At 55.0% G+C, this 18,227-nt stretch overlaps 1 protein-coding gene across 3 annotated transcripts; it reads left to right on the top strand.

The window, feature by feature from the left end:
• The first annotated feature begins 1,374 nt into the window (after positions 1–1,374).
• LOC129147049 (galectin-9-like) lies at positions 1,375–16,712 on the top strand. Of its 3 annotated transcripts, XM_054709200.1 has the most exons (11): positions 1,375–1,471; positions 5,188–5,279; positions 7,985–8,186; positions 9,245–9,355; positions 10,367–10,462; positions 11,967–12,002; positions 12,473–12,523; positions 12,809–12,850; positions 13,831–13,919; positions 14,045–14,207; positions 15,968–16,712. In XM_054709200.1, exons 1-11 carry the CDS (start codon positions 1,433–1,435, stop codon positions 16,112–16,114), a joined length of 1,068 nt encoding a protein of 355 aa, XP_054565175.1. In that variant the 5' UTR covers positions 1,375–1,432; the 3' UTR covers positions 16,115–16,712. The 3 variants fall into 3 exon arrangements, with proteins under 3 accessions (XP_054565175.1, XP_054565176.1, XP_054565177.1); XM_054709201.1 differs by lacking the exon at positions 10,367–10,462; XM_054709202.1 differs by lacking the exons at positions 10,367–10,462; positions 14,045–14,207 and having other exon boundaries at positions 15,968–16,046.
• The last annotated feature ends 1,515 nt before the right edge of the window (positions 16,713–18,227 follow it).

Genomic DNA, 18,227 nt, shown 5'->3' with positions numbered 1-18,227 from the left:
TGCCTGGCGTGGCAAACATGGTTAATCAAACGTTTGTTCTTCCCATCTCCCTGGGAATTGTCTTCCTTCCCTGGGAAGTCCCAGGCCCCTCCCCTTCCCCTGACCTTAGGGCAGCCTATGAGCCTCAACTGTCTGACTGCCTGTGGGCCTCATATTCTTATGGAGCCCTTGTACATGCAAAATTGTATTTGGTTTTTCTCCTGTTGATCTGTCTCACATCAATTTAATGATAAGGTAGAGGAAAATTGTTCCCTCTCTGACATGTCACTTCCATCCATCCACAAATCTTTTTTCAACTTACAAAACTGAAACCTGTAGCTATTAACAACAAATTGTTTCCCATTCCCCCCAAAGCCTGGAAAGCACCCGTCTCCTTCCTTTTCCATAAGTTTGACTGTGCCAGGGACCCCATAGGAGAGGAGCCATCCAGTATTTGTCTTTTGTGTCTGGCTTATTTCACTTAGCGTAGAGCCCTCCAGGCTCATCCGCGATGTAGCATGAGTCAGCACTTCTCTCCTTCTTGGAGAGCCCAGGTGGGTGAAGAGGGCAAAGCGAGTCAAGTCACAGCCGCAAAGCTGGTGAGGAGAGTGTCCTGCTGGGCATCGACCATCTGCAGACAGACCAGTTTTACAATGTCACTGTGAGATCCTATCTACTGAAGATGTGGGCGTGCTGGACGTCAAATCCAGGTTCCTGGGTGCTGAGATGGGAACGGTGCAGCTCCGCGTTCAGGATTTACGTGAGATGCCACGTGGAGGCCTGGCGGTAGGGAAAATGTTTGGTGAGGTGACAGTGAACGCAAACCTTCGCATATACCTGCTGAGCAAGAAGTTCCCTGGCAAGTGAAGGGCCTGCGGAAATTCCATGGACTCTGTATCACCTGGTTTAAGAAATGAATCTGTTCAGTAGTGGGCGTGACAGTACAGTAACACTTTCTGCATAAAAAGTATGTATTGTATGTGATTGATTCCTAATAAATGAAGTGCACTACAGCTTCATGGTAAAGACCCTTGTACCCAGAGCCTTTAAGTGACGGAGGAACAACCTGGAGAGTAAGCGTAGCCGCACCTCCACCTCTCGCGGTTTATCTGAATGCGTATTTAAATTCATTTCTGTGATGCCATAAAAGAAGTATCCGGATGGTTTTCAAATATGTTCTTCATTGATTTCAGAGAGGAAGGGAGAGGGAGATAGAAACATCAAGGTCACTGGTGTGGGAGTATCTACTTACCTGTTCCAGGGTCCCACCCTCGCCCTTTCCCCTAGCATGTCAACATTCCCTTTCTCTAGACCCACTTCCTCTTGCTCCTGGCTCCTCCCCATTGAATAAGTGCCCAATAGCTTTGGTTTCTGTTTCACAGTGAAGTCCTCTCCGGGAAGAGAACTGCCTGGCTGTGTGAGGAGCAGCCGTGACCACAGACGTGGTGGAGAGATGGCCTCCAGCAGCGTCCAGGCTCCCTTCGTGAACCCAGTGAGTTCTCAGGCTGTCGGCACAGGCCATGCTGCAGGGCTGAGCTGGCTGCCTTGCCAGGGAAGCCACTCTGGGTCTCCTAGGAAACCAGACTGGGGTGGCAGAGGGTGCATGGGGGGCTGACATGCCCGATGGGGCAATCCTGACACAACCTCTGCCCCAGGCCGGTCTCACCTGCCTCTCAGTACCGAGGGATGATAATCACCCGCAGTGGTGCATTGCACAGATGGTGCTGAGCTCCCTCTGGGCGTCTGTCCTGTCTGGGTAGTGAGGGCGGAAGGGAACTGGTCAGAACTGGAAGAGTAGGGCTTTGTTGGAATGAAAGGGGAAGTCAGCAGGGCTTCTTGGGGAGCCCAGCAGCCAGGCCTGGGCACTGACTTAGGAGATGGCCTCCCTGGGTTCAGCCGTTTCCTAGCTGGGTGACCTCAGGCAAGCTGCTTTTCCCTGTCTGGGCCTCAGTTTCCACATCTGTAAAATAGGGGTAATCCTTGAGTTGCCCCCCAGGATTGGGGTAAGGATGGAGGTAGCATATCTAGGGTGTTTGAAAGGTGCCTGGCACGAGGTGGGGCATCTAGAAGTGTTGAGCATGATTAGGAGTCTGGGCAGCAGGGAAGACCTCCGGAGGGGTGTCTGCTCCCTGGGGGTGAGCTATCAAGGGCAGGTCCAGGGTGTGTGCAGAGGGGCCCTCAGGGGAGTGAGGGAGGAGGGCTGCCCTGCAGTGCGGGATGCAAAGGGCAGCCTTTCCCACCGTTTGGCCTCAGGTGTGGGCCCTGTCTGGGTGGCCGTGTGTAAACCCTGAGCTGTATTATCCCCACGCCATCCATGAGAACCTGAGGCTCAGAGACGTTGAGGCCACTTACCAGAGGTCCCAGATGGTGGAGAAGGAGGTGCCTTGATTTACCCAGGAGGGAAGGTGCCCACGGGAGAGCAGTAATGGGGGAGGCAGGCAGGTGGCAGCCCAGGCCCAGGAGGTCACTGAGCCTTGGACCGGCCCCGTGCAAGCCTCTCCCAGCCTCGGCAAGCAGTTTCCCGAGGGCCGGGAGGTGGATGACAGGGCCCGTCCTGGGTGGGGCTGGGGTAGGCGGTGGGCGGCAGCACAGCCTGAGGGGGGAGCTGCCTGGGCCTCGCACTCCAACCGCCTCGGCAGGGGCCCTGGCATGGCCCTGGGCTCACCTTGAAAGGGCTCTGGAGATGGAGCTGCAGAAAGTGGGCCAGACCCCGTTGGTGCCTCAGTGTGTGTGGGGAGGAGAGGGCGGGTGTGAGGCTCAAGGTCAGAAGTTGTCACCTTAGGCTCATTAAGGTGGGGGATCCCAGACCTCCTTCTAGGCCCTGACACTTTCTTATCATGGTGACTGGTTTGTACTTTTCTGTCCTTGGGTTCAAAAGCTACCAGTGATTATACAAATCAGAGGGAAGTCCCGCAGGGGCAGCAGAGAGCGCAAACAGGGCCTTGGTGCCCTGGCAGGTGCTCCATTAGTTGGAGTGTCCTCCTGATCACCAAAAGGTTGTGGGATTGGTCCCCTATCGGGGTGCATTCCGGAGGGAATGGATCTCTCTCTCTCACTCCCCCCCCCCCTCTCTTTCTCTTTCTCTCTCTCTTTTCCTCTCTAAAATTAAAAAACATATCATTGGGCGCAGATAAAACAAACAAACAAAAATACCCAACCACGGCTTTGGTGTCAGACAGAAAGGACTGTGGGTGGAGTCCCTACAGGCGCCAGACACACCCGTCCACCCCACAGAGTCACTCTCTCCCCGGTGACCCAGTGATTTCCATCAGTCAGCGTTCACCTCCCTCTTCCTCCAAAGTGTGCTAGGAAGATAGCATAGCCTGGCTGTTCTGCTGACCAGCTGAACACCGTGAGGGTCTGCCTCGGGGGCCTCACCCCATTCCTTGCCCAAGCCCCGCCGGCCGCATCTGGCCCAGCCTCCTCAGAGGCCAGGGAGGGAGCTGGAACCACACGCAGGACGGGACTTCCTGTTTGGTTGCGGAGCCCTCAGGGATCCAGGAGCCAGGATGTCTGTGCTTCATCCTGAGAAGCAGCCTGTGTGGGCTTCACAGCATGGGTGCTGGGATCCACACCCACTCTCTTATGGACCAGCTGGGTGGCTTTGGGCACGTTACCAGACCTTCTGTGCTGTTTCCTCATCTGTAGAGGGGGCCCTGACAATGGCCAGGGCTGTTGCCAGGATAACAGGGAACAGCCAGGGAAATGGGCCCCAGAAGCACCTCAGAACCCTTGGGGCAGCAGCCTCTTTGCCTGAAAGGCTCCCACCAGCCCCTGGAGTGAGACCTTTCTGGCCTGGGGGCCTGGCTCTGCCGTCTGACCCTCCAGAGAGTAAGAGGAGGAAAGAGTCCTCAGCCTCCGGGCCTGGCCAGGAGCTGACAGCAAGCTCTGACCCAGCAGAGGTGAGGAAATTAAATTACTTAATTCATCCAGGTTAGAGTTGAGAGGACGCTGTCCCTTTAAATGAGAGAGATGGCATCTACTTTGTCATAGACTCTGCCACTCCTTATTGCCCCCTACCTGACAATCTCCCTCATACACATCACCTGCCTGACTCCTACAAGCATTTCACTTCTGTAGGGAGTTGGCTTAAAGGAGAAGTTAGAGAAGACGTTAACTACTAGAGAAATGTGAGGATTGACTAGGAGCTGCAAGTTATCTCCTAGGTTAATGCAGGTTAAGTGCACATCAGATAAAAGGCATCCTCGAGGTTAGCTTAAAAGTCAAGAAGAAACGAATTTTGGAATTTTGCTCAGAGAGACCAAGAGAGAAGGGGGTGGTAGAGATACCTACTAAGTGCCAGTCTCTTCCCCAGCCCTTTTCTCACTAAATCATTGATCTTACCCAGAAGGTAAGATTTATCCCTATGTTACGGATGAGGAAACTGAGGCAAAAGAGGCTACATAAGCTTCCTGAGGTCACTCAGGAAACGAGCAGCAGAATTAGGCTCCAAACCTGGATGATGCCTGGCTCTGAAACGATGCAGCCTCACCATAACCACTGTTCCTTCCAAGTGGTCCGGGAAGGGCCTTTGACAAAGTGGGCTCTCTGGGGCCTAGGAGGCGTGCAGACACCTCACTAGGGCCTCGGAGGTTGCCCACGGTCTGGGGTGGGACTGGGGAGCAGGAGCAGGAGAGGAGGAGGCTGCCCCGAGGCTGCAGAGCATCAGGACCAGGTGCTACCTGAGGTGGCTGAGAGGGTAAAGGTCACGGTCACACTGTTCAGTGGTGGGGTGGGCAGGAGGCTGCCTTCTTCTTGGCCTTCTCAGGGGAGCAGAAGGTTTATCCTTTAGGATAGGCTGCTGGCCTCTTTGGTCCCTTGGGTTTCTGAGTTTCAACCAGGGCCCTGGGGCCTTTGCCAGGAGCCCCTCTCACTACCCTGGTTCCTCCCCCTCTCAGGGCCATGTTCATGCTACTTCCTCCTCTGGAAAGCTGTCACTTCCTTCTAAGGGAGGCCAGTCCTGGTCATACGGTCTCAGAGCCTGGTGGTCTCCTTATCAGTCTGAGAAGGAACGTGTAACTCCCCGGATTCAGGTCCAATTCCTCACAGGCCTGGAAGATCCATGAGACTGAGACTCCATATGCCCAGTTCACAGCTGAATCCGGCCCCTGAGACATTGCCCGACACACCAGGCCGGCCACTAGCAAGTGCCAGAGGGATCGGACAGAAGGAGCAGGGCCCTAACTGCCTGCCTTCTTCTCCCTGCAGGTCGTCCCCTTCTCTGGGACCATCCAAGGGGGCCTCCAGGACGGACTGCAGATCACTGTCAATGGGACGGCTCTTCACGCCTGTGGAACCAGGTACCTGGAACTGTGGTTTCCCCCAGCCTTGCCCCTTAGCAAACCATGGCGCCTGTCAGCTCAGTGGCTCACCCAACACTGTCCAAGCTGCCTGTGCCTGGCTCAGGGGACGCTGGAGAGTAGGGCCCGGTCCCTGCCAGCACTGCTGAGGACCCCTGCCCTCTGCCAATAGCATCTGGACACCATTAACGTAGACGCCCCATAGACACAGGGAGAGCGGGAGCTCACAGTCTCGGGCCAGCCCAGAGGCAGATCTTTATGGTCTAGGATTGAACTTTGCACGCAAAGACCCAGAGATGCTAAAACAACGCCTCCTTACTTCCCATGACGGCCTTCACTTACTCCGTGGCCCCTATTTCGCTGATATGGAAATATTTAAACTTGGCATCAAATGTAATTAGATCTCTACTGTTTCAAGTTCATTCTAAGGCAATTCAAAATACAAACATCTCCTCGGCACTGTCGCCCACCCAAGAGGGGACTTTTGGGGCTCAGGGAAGACTTTCACATCTTCTCAGAGGCCGAGCCCCTCTAACGCTGGCCCAGCCCTGGCTGCCCGTGCTGAGGTCCAGGTGGTGTGGAGGTGAGGGGCTCTTGCCTGATTTGGGAGGGGCCCTCCCACCTGGTGGCTGCCTGCTGAAGCCCACGGTGCCCACAGAAGCCCTTCTGCACACACAGCCCTCTCTTGGAAGCCTCTGTCTCAATCACAGATGTCTTTTGTCCCCAGTGGTCCTTTCATCACCTTGCACGGGGCCTGGGGACCTTCTGGATCCCTTCACATCCCAGGCCCGGCCCTACCTCATCTCGGCTTGTAGATTCTAGTTGACTTTCTCCACCATCGCCTTCCCTGCCAGGTGGGCGTAGGCACACTCACCCTGTGACATCTCCCCGAGCCCTGAGTGCCTCCAGGAGATGCCAAGGAGAGTGAGGCTCCCAGATGGCCCTATACCCTGCCATTGGGGAAGCTGAGCCCTCACCTCTGACCCTCCATCCCTTCTCTCTCCTTCTCCCTCTGCCTACCTCCTATTCTACTGTCCCCACTTCTTCCCATGGGCGCTTTTGCACTCTCTCTCCCCTGGGGCAGGAGTTTGCAAGGGACCAGAGAAATGGAGCTGGTGACCACAGAGGGACAGATACATCCAGAGCTATTTCAGAAATGACAGCCTCCTTGTTCAGAGGAATCTGGACTCGGTTTTCTGGTTCCAGAATCAGTGGGAGCCTCCTTTCCTTTTCGTGTCCCCAGAGGGAGGGCTGGCTGGGCCATGGACCAGGGCACTTCCCTGCTGGCTGAGGGCCCCCAGGGGGAGCTGGTATTGAGGAGGCCCCAGAGCTCGGCCTCCTCCACAGAGGCACCAAATGGGCTCTGCAGGAATTCAATAGAATGTCTAATGGGCCATCTCTGGGCTTGGTACAGTGCCTGGCCCTGTGGGGGAAGCAGAAGACATGAAAGTGGGGGGCCTTCCCTGAGTGCTGTGCATTAGCTGGGGACAACAGAGTGACCCCAAGAAGCAGGGTGAGAACCACGTTCATGCTGAAGTAAGGGAAGGCTGGAGTAGACAGTGACGCCTCGGGGAAAAACTCGGATTGGGGCTGGCTTCAGGCCATGTGTCTGGGAAAGAGCAGAACAGATGTTTATTGTGGCCCTTTTGTGAGCCCAGCTCCTTGGATTGTCCCTCACCTTAGAACAGGGTGGGGAACATTTTTTCTGCCGAGGGCCATTTGGTATTTATAACATCATCTGAGGGCCATACAGAATTATCAACTTAAAGTTTAGCCTGCTATATTTGGTCAGACATTGAAGGAACTCACCCCTAATGCCTTGGCAGGGCCAGACAAATGATTTCACAGGCCTTATATGGCCCGCGGGCCCGATGTTCCTCACCCCTGCCTTAGAGCCATATCTCTACCCAAAGGAGGTTTTGAAGGCGAGGGCTTCCTTCCAAGGAGAGAAACAGGAATGAAAATTTACTTCTTTGGGGACTTCCTAAACACCACCTCACTAATCATCCCCAAAGGAAGGGAGTCAGCCTCTCTCAGTGGGAGACTTGAGGGTAGTATTTGGGGTTCAGGGTCACCCCAAATGACAAACGATACCAGCTGGGGTCAGGGTCCAGGCCCTGGACTTTAGGGCACCACTCCACACCTCATGTGTGGGACACACACCAACCTCCGAAGAGGGACAGACACACATCCCGGAAGTTCTCATAGCTGGAGAACCCATATCCATCCCATGCCTCCCCTGTTAGACACTGTCTTCGCAGGTAAACTCCATCAATGTTACATGTTCTCTCCATTTGTTCTCTCCCTTCCCAACTGAGCAGCCGTGGGCTGGCCTCTAACCAGTGCCCACTGGGCATGAGAGGCTCTTGTTTCTGGGCACATTCCTGGATTTGCATCTTCATACAAATGTGAGATCAGTTTCTAAGACCTATGCTTCCTGAGGCTAGATTCAATATTGTTCTTTACCCAGTTCCTGCTTATTTCTGGAAAGTCACACTGGAAAGGGCAAAATGCAATAATTACACAAAACACACTAAGCGCAAATTAGGTAAACAAAAAGGAGGGCAGCAAAGTGGGATGGGTGCACACCTGCCACGCAGGTTGTAGGAAAGTTCCCAGACACACAAGGAAGTCAGAGGCCCCAGGCCCTCCTGCTCCTACTTTTGTCAATAAACCAGAACACTGTCTGATTTCCGTCTACCTAGGTTCGCTGTGAACTTTCAGATCGGCTTCAGTGACAATGACATTGCCTTCCACTTCAACCCTCGGTTTGAAGAGAACGGGTATGTGGTCTGTAACACCAAGCAGAAAGGACGCTGGGAGAAGGAGGAGAGGAAGATGCATATGCCCTTCCAGATGGGCATTCCCTTTGAGATCCGCTTCCTGGTGCAGAGCTCTGGATTCCAGGTGAGCAGGATTCTCCTCTCCCTCCTGCTGACTGACACCTGCTCTATGAGGCCTGGAGAAAAGCTTTTATTTATTTATTTATTTATTTTTCGTTAATATTCACTTGAAGATATTTTTCCATTGATTTTTTTTTTTTGATTTTTTTTTTAGAGAGACTGGAGGGAAGGGGAGAGAGAGAGAGAGAGAGAGAAACATCGATGTGAGAGACACATCAATTGGTTGGCTCCCACATGCGCCCAGACTAGGGCCGGACAGAGATTGAGCCTGCAACCAACATACGTGCCCTTAACTGGAATTGAACCCGGGACCCTTCAGTCCGCAGGCTGAGCCAAACTGATGAGGGAGAGAAAAGCTTTAACATAATGACCCAAGCAATGCCATTATAAAGATCAGAGGAGGTTATACACCTGCACCTGCAGAGCACCTGTTGCTTCTGTTACCAGGAAATAAGCGCTGATAAGTCCCCACCTGCTCTTTGGCCCCGGGTCCCAGGTGACTCCCATCCTCTGCTGCAGCCTTGTCCGCTCCAGGTCCTTGACAGCATCTGTTCTTGGTGATGCTGTGGCAGCCCTTCTGCAGGCCCAGGGGTGGCTCAGGGCTGCGGGGTGGAGTCACTGCGCTTGCAGGCAGAGCAGGGCTGCTGGGCCCGGGGAGAGGGATGGCTGTGTCTGTGCTTCTCTGTGTGAATGGGCGCTCCCAGGCCCTCAGTGTGCAACCTGAGGTCCCCTCTCCTCTGCTCCCATGAGCACTTTATGCCATTGAAATGCTCATATTGAAATGGCATCCCAGGTGAGCTGAGAAAGACAAACCTAGAGCAAGAAACAAACAAGAACTCAGAAGCCAAAACTAGAACCAAGTGGTGACTGGGTTTGGCTGCATTTGGGACCACATGTGTGTTCCTGTACCTGGAGCAGCCTGAAGCCTGGGCCCCCACCTACAGGGCATGGAGGTGAAAACGGGAAAGGCCTTAATTTCTAGAAGCAGGGGTCCTAGTGCTCAGGTGTGCTCCCTGCCCTGGTCTGTGTCCCCTCTCCTGGACTATGTGCTCCTGTTGACAGGTGATGGTGAATGGAAACTTCTTTACCAACTACACACACCGCGTGCCCTTCCACCGCGTGGACAACATCTCTGTCAACGGCGCTGTGGGGCTGACACACATCAGCTTCCAGGTCAGATTGTCCAAATGGCACCTGTCCCAGGGGCTGGGGCCAGGGGCCAATCTACCATGCCTAGCCCCTTTGGGTGGAGCCAAAGGTTCCAGCTAATTTCTCACCCAGATGGCTCTGAGGACATACCTCCTGCCACCTCTGTCCCGTGTCACTGTCTCTGTCCAGAGCACCTGCCTCAGCCTCCCTGACTCCTTCCCCTCTTGTCTGTCACTAAGGACCCCCACCCTCATTAGAAAGCCATGTGGTTCCCCCAAAGAACCCAGCTTGGGAATCACACTGAATCTAGCTCAGATCCCAGCTCTGCCATTGTCATCAGCTGTGGGATCTCAGACAAGCGAGTCTGCCTCTCCCAGCCTCAGTTTCCCCATCTGTGCAAGGGGCAGAGTCACTGCCTCCTCTGGAGGTATTGTGTGGGCGCCATGAGGGGATACATGTCAGCGGTCATGTAATGGCCCACACGGGCCACACCAGGGTCTCCTGGACCCTCTCTGTGTTTTCCACCTTTTGAATGTGTTGCCAAGATCTACAAGGTCAGGAGCAGGTGTGCGTTGTGGAGCTGAGTGCTGGTGATGGCTGCACCACACAATGCCCCTCGGCCATGCACTCTAAAATATTGACGATGGTAAATTTCATGTGCATTTTACAAACATTTTCCAGGTCAGGTGATATCACATGGAAATCTGAATGTCTCCCTTTTTGTGAAAACAGGGAAGATTGGGGTAGGCCTGGCCCACTTTCCCTCAGGGCCCCAGGCGCCTGGATTAGAGATGTTATTTCCACTTTGGTGTTTGAGTGTGCTCCTGAGGTGGGAAAAGCACACAGTAGGCCCGCAGCAAATATGAGCTCCTCTCTCTTTGGTCCTCACCTCTCCTATTCCCTCCCTACCCAAGTCTCTTGCCTACCCTGTCCCCACCTGCTTGGCTTCCTCCCTCTCATCCAGGCCCCTGCCTTTCCACTCTTCCCTGGCTTCTTAACGCTTCTCTTCACCCCATGGCCCCTTTGTTTTAACAGAACACCCGTGCAGTCCCTGTCCAGCCTGCTTTCTCCGGGATGCAATTCTCCCAGCCTGCCCGTTTCGCACCCAGACCCAAGGGGCGCAAACCAAAAGTGAGTTCACCATGGAGACCCTGAGAGGCTGAGCAGGAAGGACAGGAGTCTGAGAGAGAAGCTATTCCAGTGAGGAGGTGGCAGGGCCTACAGGCCCTCCGATGCCCACCCAGGGTTCCCTATCTCCACCCACCAGGCACCCAGGCCCCAGATCTGGGAGGCGTCCTCCATTCTCCCCTCCCTTCCTTAATATCCCTCCAGTGCACCAAGGCCTCTCTTTCCTGAAGCCACTGCCTTGGACTAGGCCACCTGACTCCTCACCCCTCCCCCCCTCAACTCCTCACCCCCGCTCACTGCCACAGTGACCTTCCCATAAGCAAAGGTGATCTCATCCTCTCCCTACTTAAAAACCCAAAAGGTCCCGGCTCAATAGAGCTCCAGTCCCCCAACTGGAGGAGCAGAATCCTCCCCAGTCTTGCCCAGCCCACCTGCCGGCCTCCCACCTCACCCACAAAGAGCCTCCACTGCTAACTCCAGGCTCCTTCCGGCCACCACGCTTTTGCATCTGCTGTCCTGGGGCCAAAAGGACCCTTTGCCACCTCACCCAGCCAACCCCTAACTGCCCTTCAATGCTCTGCTGAAATGTGGTTCCTCAGGGGCATCTTCCCTGCCTGGCAAGTTGCTGGATGCCCCAGCCCCTCCCTGTCTCAATGGACATTTCACAACTCTGCACGCCAGGCACCATGTCCTGTTGTAACTGTATTTACATGTCTGTCTCCGTCACTCCACCCGTCCTTGCCTGAACCCGTGAGCTTGGATTTGTGACTTGTCCCTTTGTGTATCCCAGCACTTTGCACAGTGCCTGGAGTGCAGTAGGGACTGGATCAATGAATGAGGGGTGTGGTTTGCACAGTCAGTAGAAGGGGAGACCAGTCAGGGAAAGCAGACCAGTCTGCTGGGTGGGGAGGAGCCTCGGGCAGGAACAGGAGCAGGGCCTGGCCCTTCCTTGGCCACTTGAGCAGTGGGGGCAAGGGCAAGGGTGTCCCCTACCCAGCTTCCCGTGGCCCATCACGCTGCCTGGTGGGCCCCTGCCACCTGCCACACTGACTTTAGGATGGTGGAGCTCCAGGAAGCCTTTGCAGGGCAGCCCGACTTTGGCCATGGCCTTGGGCGAACAGGGTATGCTGATACACCCAGACCCAACTGGGCACCATTTTGTATTTGATCCCTTGATACCGGGACAGGCAAAATAGGACACAGCAAGTAATGGTTTTGCCTCTGGGAGCTGAGGTGAGCTGTATGTTCTATGTCAGACACATCCTCCTCGCTCTCTAGAGGAGCCGGCGGGATGTCCCCTCTCCTCCACCCGCCCCTCCCTGTTTGTAACCATAGTTACCTGGATGGTGGGTGAGCATCTGGGCACCACAGGCTCAGGGAGGCTTGCTTGGGAGCAGGAAGGAAGCAAGCGTGAGTCTGGGAGGCATTTCTGACCAGCATTTCCCTGTCATCTCCCCGTCCAGTGGCACCAATATTAACCACCATTTTTATTTTTCGCCCCCTTCAGCCTCCAAGTTATTGGCAAGCCACCGCGGCTCCCATTGTAAGTCTCTTGCTCTCTCTTTGGAAACTCTTCATGTTGGTTCTTCCTGTGGGTTAAAAGGAGGAGGCAGGGCCAGGCATTAGGCCTCTGCCACAGGGTGACTGGCACAGCTGAGGCCTGACCCCTGGGCCACCCTTCTGACCGAGGTGGGGGTGGGGGTGGGGTATGAAGGGGGGCAGGGGTGGTTGGCTGGGCTGGTGAATTGGGAAACAAGCTGAATTGCCCAAGCCCCTGCCATTCTGTGGACACGATGGCCCACATTTACTTCTTCCTGCAAAGTGAAACTATGATAAATTCCCCTGAGAAGGAAGATGGGCCAACAGGCAATTTTCAGAGTCTGGTCTGGGCTCCTCAGAGGATGCCCCACCTGCAGCTGCTGGGAGGGTGTGTGTTCAGTGGTGCCCTCTGGTGGCAGATGGCGGTCTTCGCGCTGGTGAGAGCAGGTTAAAAACCCCATTTCTTTCTTCCAGACTCAAACTGTGGTCCACACAGTGCAGAGCACCCCTGGACAGATGTTCCCTGTAAGTCTGCAAGCTCCGTCAGCGCACAACCCCGCTCCCTCCTGCTGGTACAAGTCGGCCGGGAGCCCTGGAGTTAGGGGAGCTGCCTGCGGAGGGGCTGAGGGCAGGTGGCCAGGATGGGGTCTGGGACAATGGCAGGAAGTTGCACCAAGGCTGACAGGAGAGGGAAGGCGAATGGGAGAATCCAGGGGCAGAAGCCTCATACTGGAGCAACCCCTCTAGAGTGCGTGGAGTCCTGGGTGCAGGTGCAATCCCACACTGAATTTCCTGGTCTCTTTTCAACAGAATCCCGTAATGCCCCCGACAGCGTACCCCAGCCCCAGCTACGTAAGTGATTTCTCAGGGAGGGCACAGTTCCCTTTGTGCAGGGCAGCGGGGAGGCGAGGGGTAGCTCACAAAGTTAAAAGCAGCCCTGCGGTGAGCTGACCTTCTTCAAACATCCGGGGAAATCAGAAGACGGTTGAAAGGAGCTTTCACCTCCTAAGGGGCCCCTTCATCACAAGCGTGTTATACGGCCTCTTCTCAGCCCAAGCATCCTTTTGTGTCCAGCAAAGTTCTCTTCGTGGCAGTTTACTTACTTACTTATTTTTAATCCTCACCCGAGGATATTTTTCCACTGACTTTTAGAGTGAAAGAGAGAGGGAAAGACAGAGAGAAATATTGATATGAGAGAAACATCGATTGGCCTCCTTCATGTGCCCTGAGCAGGGCCCAAGCTGGGGAGGAGCCTGCAATCAAGGTACATGCCCTTGACAGGAATCAAACCAGGGACCCTTCAGTCCGAAGGCCGATGCTCTATCCACTGAGCCAAACCGGCTAGGACTTTTCGTGGCAGTTTAAGCTCATAAATTTGAGGAACACTGGGAAATTTTTCTTATTTGCTAAGCAAGTAAAGCTATCACAATTCTTTTTGTTGTTGTTGTTAAATTTATTTTTTAAAATATATTTTTATTGATTTCAGAGAGAGGAAGGGAGAAGGAGAGATAGAAACATCAATGATGAGAGAGAATCATTGATAGGCTGCCTCCTGCACGCCCTCTACTGGGGACTGAGCCCACAACCTGGGCATGTGCCCTTGACCTGAATCAAACCTGGGACCATTCATTCCGTCTGCAGGCCGACGCTCTATCCACTGAACCAAACCTAATTGTGGGCTATCACTATTCTTTCTTGAAAATATATGACGCTCGCACACAGTTGTCAAACTCAGGTGACAGTCCAAATTCATGGACATTGGCAGAGAGTTCCCCCGACAGCGGTGGCCTCTCTGGCTGCCGCTGGCTGACCTGCCCCTCTCCTCCCGACAGCCAATACCGTTCTTCACCAGCATCCCTGGGGGGCTGTACCCCTCCAAGGGCATCACCATTTCAGGCACCGTCCTGCCCTATGCTCAGAGGTAAGCCTGGGCTCTCGGGGAGGAGAGATACCCCAAGGTCATTCTGGCCCCCATCCCCCAGATCTGGGAGGGGCTGGGGCCCAGCGCTCAGTGGGCAGAGATCCAGGTGAGCTGCCCACCCCCAGGTTCCACATCAACCTGCGCTCCGGGAATGACATCGCCTTCCACATGAACCCCCGTTTCGATGAGTACGCCGTGGTCCGCAATACGCAGACAAACAACTGTTGGGGGCCTGAGGAGCGTGGCCTGACCCGGAATATGCCCTTTGTCCGAGGCCAGGCCTTCTTGGTAAGGTGCCCAGCCTGGAGCTCCAGGGGGTGAGGGTGGAGGGTGTCTGGGGGCCCCTTGAACAAGATGGGGGCTGAGGCCTCTTGGGTGAGGGTTGGGCCCAACAAATATTGTTATTATGGTTTTACTATTGCTGCCCCATATAAAATAGGGGGTGGAATCTGCTGTTTACAGAGGGAAAAACTCTCAAGTATGGGTTCTTTGCCTGAGGTCACACAGCCGATAAGTGCCAGATGGAACCCAAGAATGAGGTCATTCATTTATTCACTCACTCACTCAGTCAGTCACTCAGTCAGTCACTCAATCAGTCATTCACTCAGTCAGTCAGTCACTCACTCAGTCACTCACTCACTCACTCAGTCATTCACTCAGTCAGTCAGTCACTCACTCAGTCACTCACTCAGACACTCAGTCATTCAACAATTATTTGTCAGCTCTGCCATCCAGGCCCACTTGGGGCAGGAAGGAGCCCAGGTGTTGGAGGGTAGCAGTGAAGCAGCCAGACCAGGTCCTGCCTGGAAGTTTAGAGTTTTGGTGGGGGAGGGTCACTGCAGATCACAACAGGTGCTGTGCCCAAGCAACAGAGAATAAAGGGGTACAGTAAGGCCTGGACAGGGACCCCGCTGCCTTAGATGGGGACAGCTCTCAGAGGCCACAGTGCACTGGAGACCTCAGTGATAGAAGGAGTTCACCCCACAAAGATCTGAGGTTCCCAGCAGGCTGCAGAGGGAGCAGCTATTATTGCAAAAGGGAGAGTCCTGGGCGGGGCCTGTCCAGGAACCGAGAGGGTGGTGAGGCTGGAGGCCAGGATCACAGAGCAGGCGTTCTCAACCCTCATTACAGACCACCTGGAGAGCTTAAAAAAGAAAAATAAATTCCTGGCCCTGCCCAAGCCAGCGAGAGGGTGAGCCTGGGCATCCGTATTTTAAAATAAGCCCAACGCTCCTCACCCAGGATTGACAATGACCGATGTAGGGCCTTGAGGGCCATGGGAAGGAGCTTGGGTTACAATACAGTGCGTTGGTAGGTTTGGAGCCAGAGAGCAATTTACTTTGGTTTATAGACAGCTGTGTGACTTCTGAGCATGTGACTCCAGGGCTCTGGGCCTCCGTTTCCTTATCTCAGAAATGGCGCTAATAGCAATATTGATCTCAGAGAAGTGAGAGTGAAATGACACTTGGTGACGTGTGCTGCGAGTGTTAGGCATAGCGATGGGGATGATGGCATTTTGCAGCTCTGGCTGCCTTGTGGAGAGAATGTTTGGGTGAAAGAGACTCAACACCGTTAGCAGGTGGCCGCTGCAGAAGTGTAGGCGGGGAGCACTTCAGTGTGCTGGGTACTAGGAAGATGGGGGACACAAGCCAGACTCCCTGCCCCCAGTGGGAGAGTGAGGATGGGAGAGGGAGACGTGACCTGAGGGGGCTCCTGACTTGACTAGAAAGGGGTCAGGTCACCAAAGGCAGGGAAGGCTTGCCAGAGGGGGTGAGTCCTGAGGGGGCATAGCAGCTATCCATGTGGGCAGGTGTGCGGACTGCAGAGCCTGGGGGAAGGGCACTCTCTGCCAGGGAGACAGAATATGGAGAAGGACAGGAAGAAGGACATGTTGATGGAGAGCGAGTCCTTCAGGGTGACTGCCCTGGAGGCGAGGATCGGGCTTAATTAATGCTTGAGGAAGGCAAGGAGGAGGTAGTGGACAGCAGTTGGCATTCAGGTTTGAGGGCCTTCCAAGTGGAGTGCAAATGACACGCCCGTCTGTCCAGGTGTGGATCAAGTGTGAAGGTCACTGCCTCAAGGTGGCTGTGGACGGTCAGCACCTATTTGACTACAACCACCGCCTGACGAACCTGCCCGCCATCAACAACCTGGAGGTGGGAGGCGATGTCCAGCTGACCCTGGTGCAGACATAGGCGGGGTTCTGGCCCAGGGACCTCGGGCTGGAGCACGCTGCTGTCTGCATCTGCTCTTCCCTCCACCTTCCCCGTCCCTGCCGCTGACCCCGCCCTCCCAGCCCTTCTTGGATCTGGGGCTTTTCTGGAGAGACCAGGCCCTTGTCTGCCCTGCTTCTGGCTGCAGCCATCCGGGAGTGGAGAAGGCAGCTGGCTTGGATGCTTTCCTCTGACTGGGGCTCCAGCTGTCCAAATCCTACCTTCTGATGATGGGGGAGGGGTCAGTGCAGGCTGAAGCCCATATTCAGTCCCCTCAGCAGAAAGGGAGCGTCCTGGGCCTTCCCAAGCTCCCAGGCTGGGCCTACCCCTCATCTACCTCTTGGCCCCATCCCCACCCTCCATTCCAGTCCCCCTCAGGCTCCAGCCACCATTGGGCCACTCCCCTGGGAGGCGGTGTGTCTCCTCAGCCCCTCCTCTTTCTCCAACCTTTAACCTTTCCTTGCACCCTGTACCACCCCTTCCCCTGATTGACACCTGCTGGTCTCCACCACCTGACAACACCTTTTCCAGCTGGACGCCCCCCTTTCCCAGTGCCCTTCAAATAAAGAGAAAAAGAAAACTCGGGGTTAGTACATACCCACGGCGGTTTATTCACTATGTTTGGAGACATGCTGGTGTCTGGGATCAGGGCGTCCTGGCCAAGGAGAGAGCATAGGGTCACTTTGATCGGGTTGGGGGTGCAGATCCATTTCTGCTCTCAGTGGGTCCCCCAAAATCCTACCAGGTGTGGGAGAAAGCAGCCGGCCTCGGGCTTTATGGACAGAATCTCTGCCAGGAAGCCTGATAACAGAGGTGAACCCAGGAAACAGCCCCAAGCTTCTGAGGTGGGCCAGAGCCTGGAGGGCCAGGACAGGGCCAGGAGTGCTGATGGCAGAGCCGGCTCCTCAAAGCCCCTTGTCCCAGTGGGAGGAGATGGCAGCTGGAGTCAGGAGAAGCTGACTCAGAAGAGAGGCTTGTGTGTGTTGTTCCACTGTGGGCCCCCCGGCATTAGGGGTTAGTGTGCTGGGGAAAGTGTCTCAGTGTGTGGGGTTCTGCCAGCCCTTGGGCGAGTGCCGAGGGACCCAGGTCCGTGCCCACATCCTGCTAATCCCATGAAGAATCCTGGGCCCCAGGACCAGGGCGCTGTCTAAAGTGTAGTCCTGGGACCAGCAGTTCTACAGCACCTGGGAGCTTGTTACAAATGCAGAATCTGGGCCCAGCCACAGACCTGCATCAGAGTCTACACTGGAAGGAGATCTCAGGAGGTTGCGTGTATGAAAGCATGAGAATCACTGGTCCAGGTGACCGTGTCCTTGACCACCGTTGTTCTGATGATCTGCTGGGACCCTGTAGGTTGGCATGTCCTCTTCGCCCGCCCCCCATCACCCCATCTGAGTAGGGAGGCCGGGGAGCCAATGAATCAGACGCCAAACCCAAGCTGGGAGCCAGATTTTGCCAGTCCCCACTTAGCCCTGGATGAGTGCCTTCCTGGCTCCCACTGAGAGCAGGAAACATGGCTCAGTCCCTTCAGCCCAGAAAGGGATTCTCGCAGTGCAGACTGCTGTGGGCTCTCCACTGGATGCAGAGCAGGGCACACAGCCCTGGCTCCCTAGTGACATTCAAGTCCAGAAGTCAATCCCGGCTCCCAGTGATGGGGCACGGAGCACTGGCTCTGGGAAGATCCCTCATAGGACAAGCTCATTTGGAGGCGCCAAGAGTCTGTCCCAACTCCCTAAGCACAAGGGGTCATGGTGGGAGCAGTGGCCATCCTCCAGCCTGGCTGTGGTTGTGCAAAGAGCCGGCCTGGACCACCTCTTCTCATGCAGTTGTGTATCTGGGAGAGGACCTTTCGCCGGCTGTGCCCCAGGGATTAACCCACCATGTGGCCCTGACTTAGTCCTGAAGGTCTCAGGGCCTGTCTCTTCTCCTGGAAGAGTGAATGGAAGAGCTTCCCAGCATCGCTCTGACAGTGTAAGTGCCTACATTTTAGAGCTGAGCAGATGAAGGCTCAGAGACGTGAGGGGCGTGTGTGTGGGGAGCCAGGGCACCCACCATAGTCTGTGCTTTTAATGCTCCTCCCAGTTGCCCCATTACC

Source organism: Eptesicus fuscus, chromosome 20, assembly GCF_027574615.1.
Source record: "Eptesicus fuscus isolate TK198812 chromosome 20, DD_ASM_mEF_20220401, whole genome shotgun sequence".
In the NCBI taxonomy this organism is placed as follows: domain Eukaryota; kingdom Metazoa; phylum Chordata; class Mammalia; order Chiroptera; family Vespertilionidae; genus Eptesicus; species Eptesicus fuscus.
Note: the sequence above shows the minus strand (reverse complement) of the source record. Positions and strands in the feature narration are given on the sequence as shown.

Bases quoted from the DNA above. Each gene is read 5' to 3' on its own strand.
- LOC129147049 (XM_054709200.1), top strand. From the start codon at position 1,433: ATGGCCTCCAGCAGCGTCCAGGCTCCCTTCGTGAACCCA. The intron at 9,356-10,366 runs GTCAGATTGTCC...TTGTTTTAACAG, and splicing joins TGACACACATCAGCTTCCAG to AACACCCGTGCAGTCCCTGT. The intron at 12,524-12,808 runs GTAAGTCTGCAA...TCTTTTCAACAG, and splicing joins CCCCTGGACAGATGTTCCCT to AATCCCGTAATGCCCCCGAC.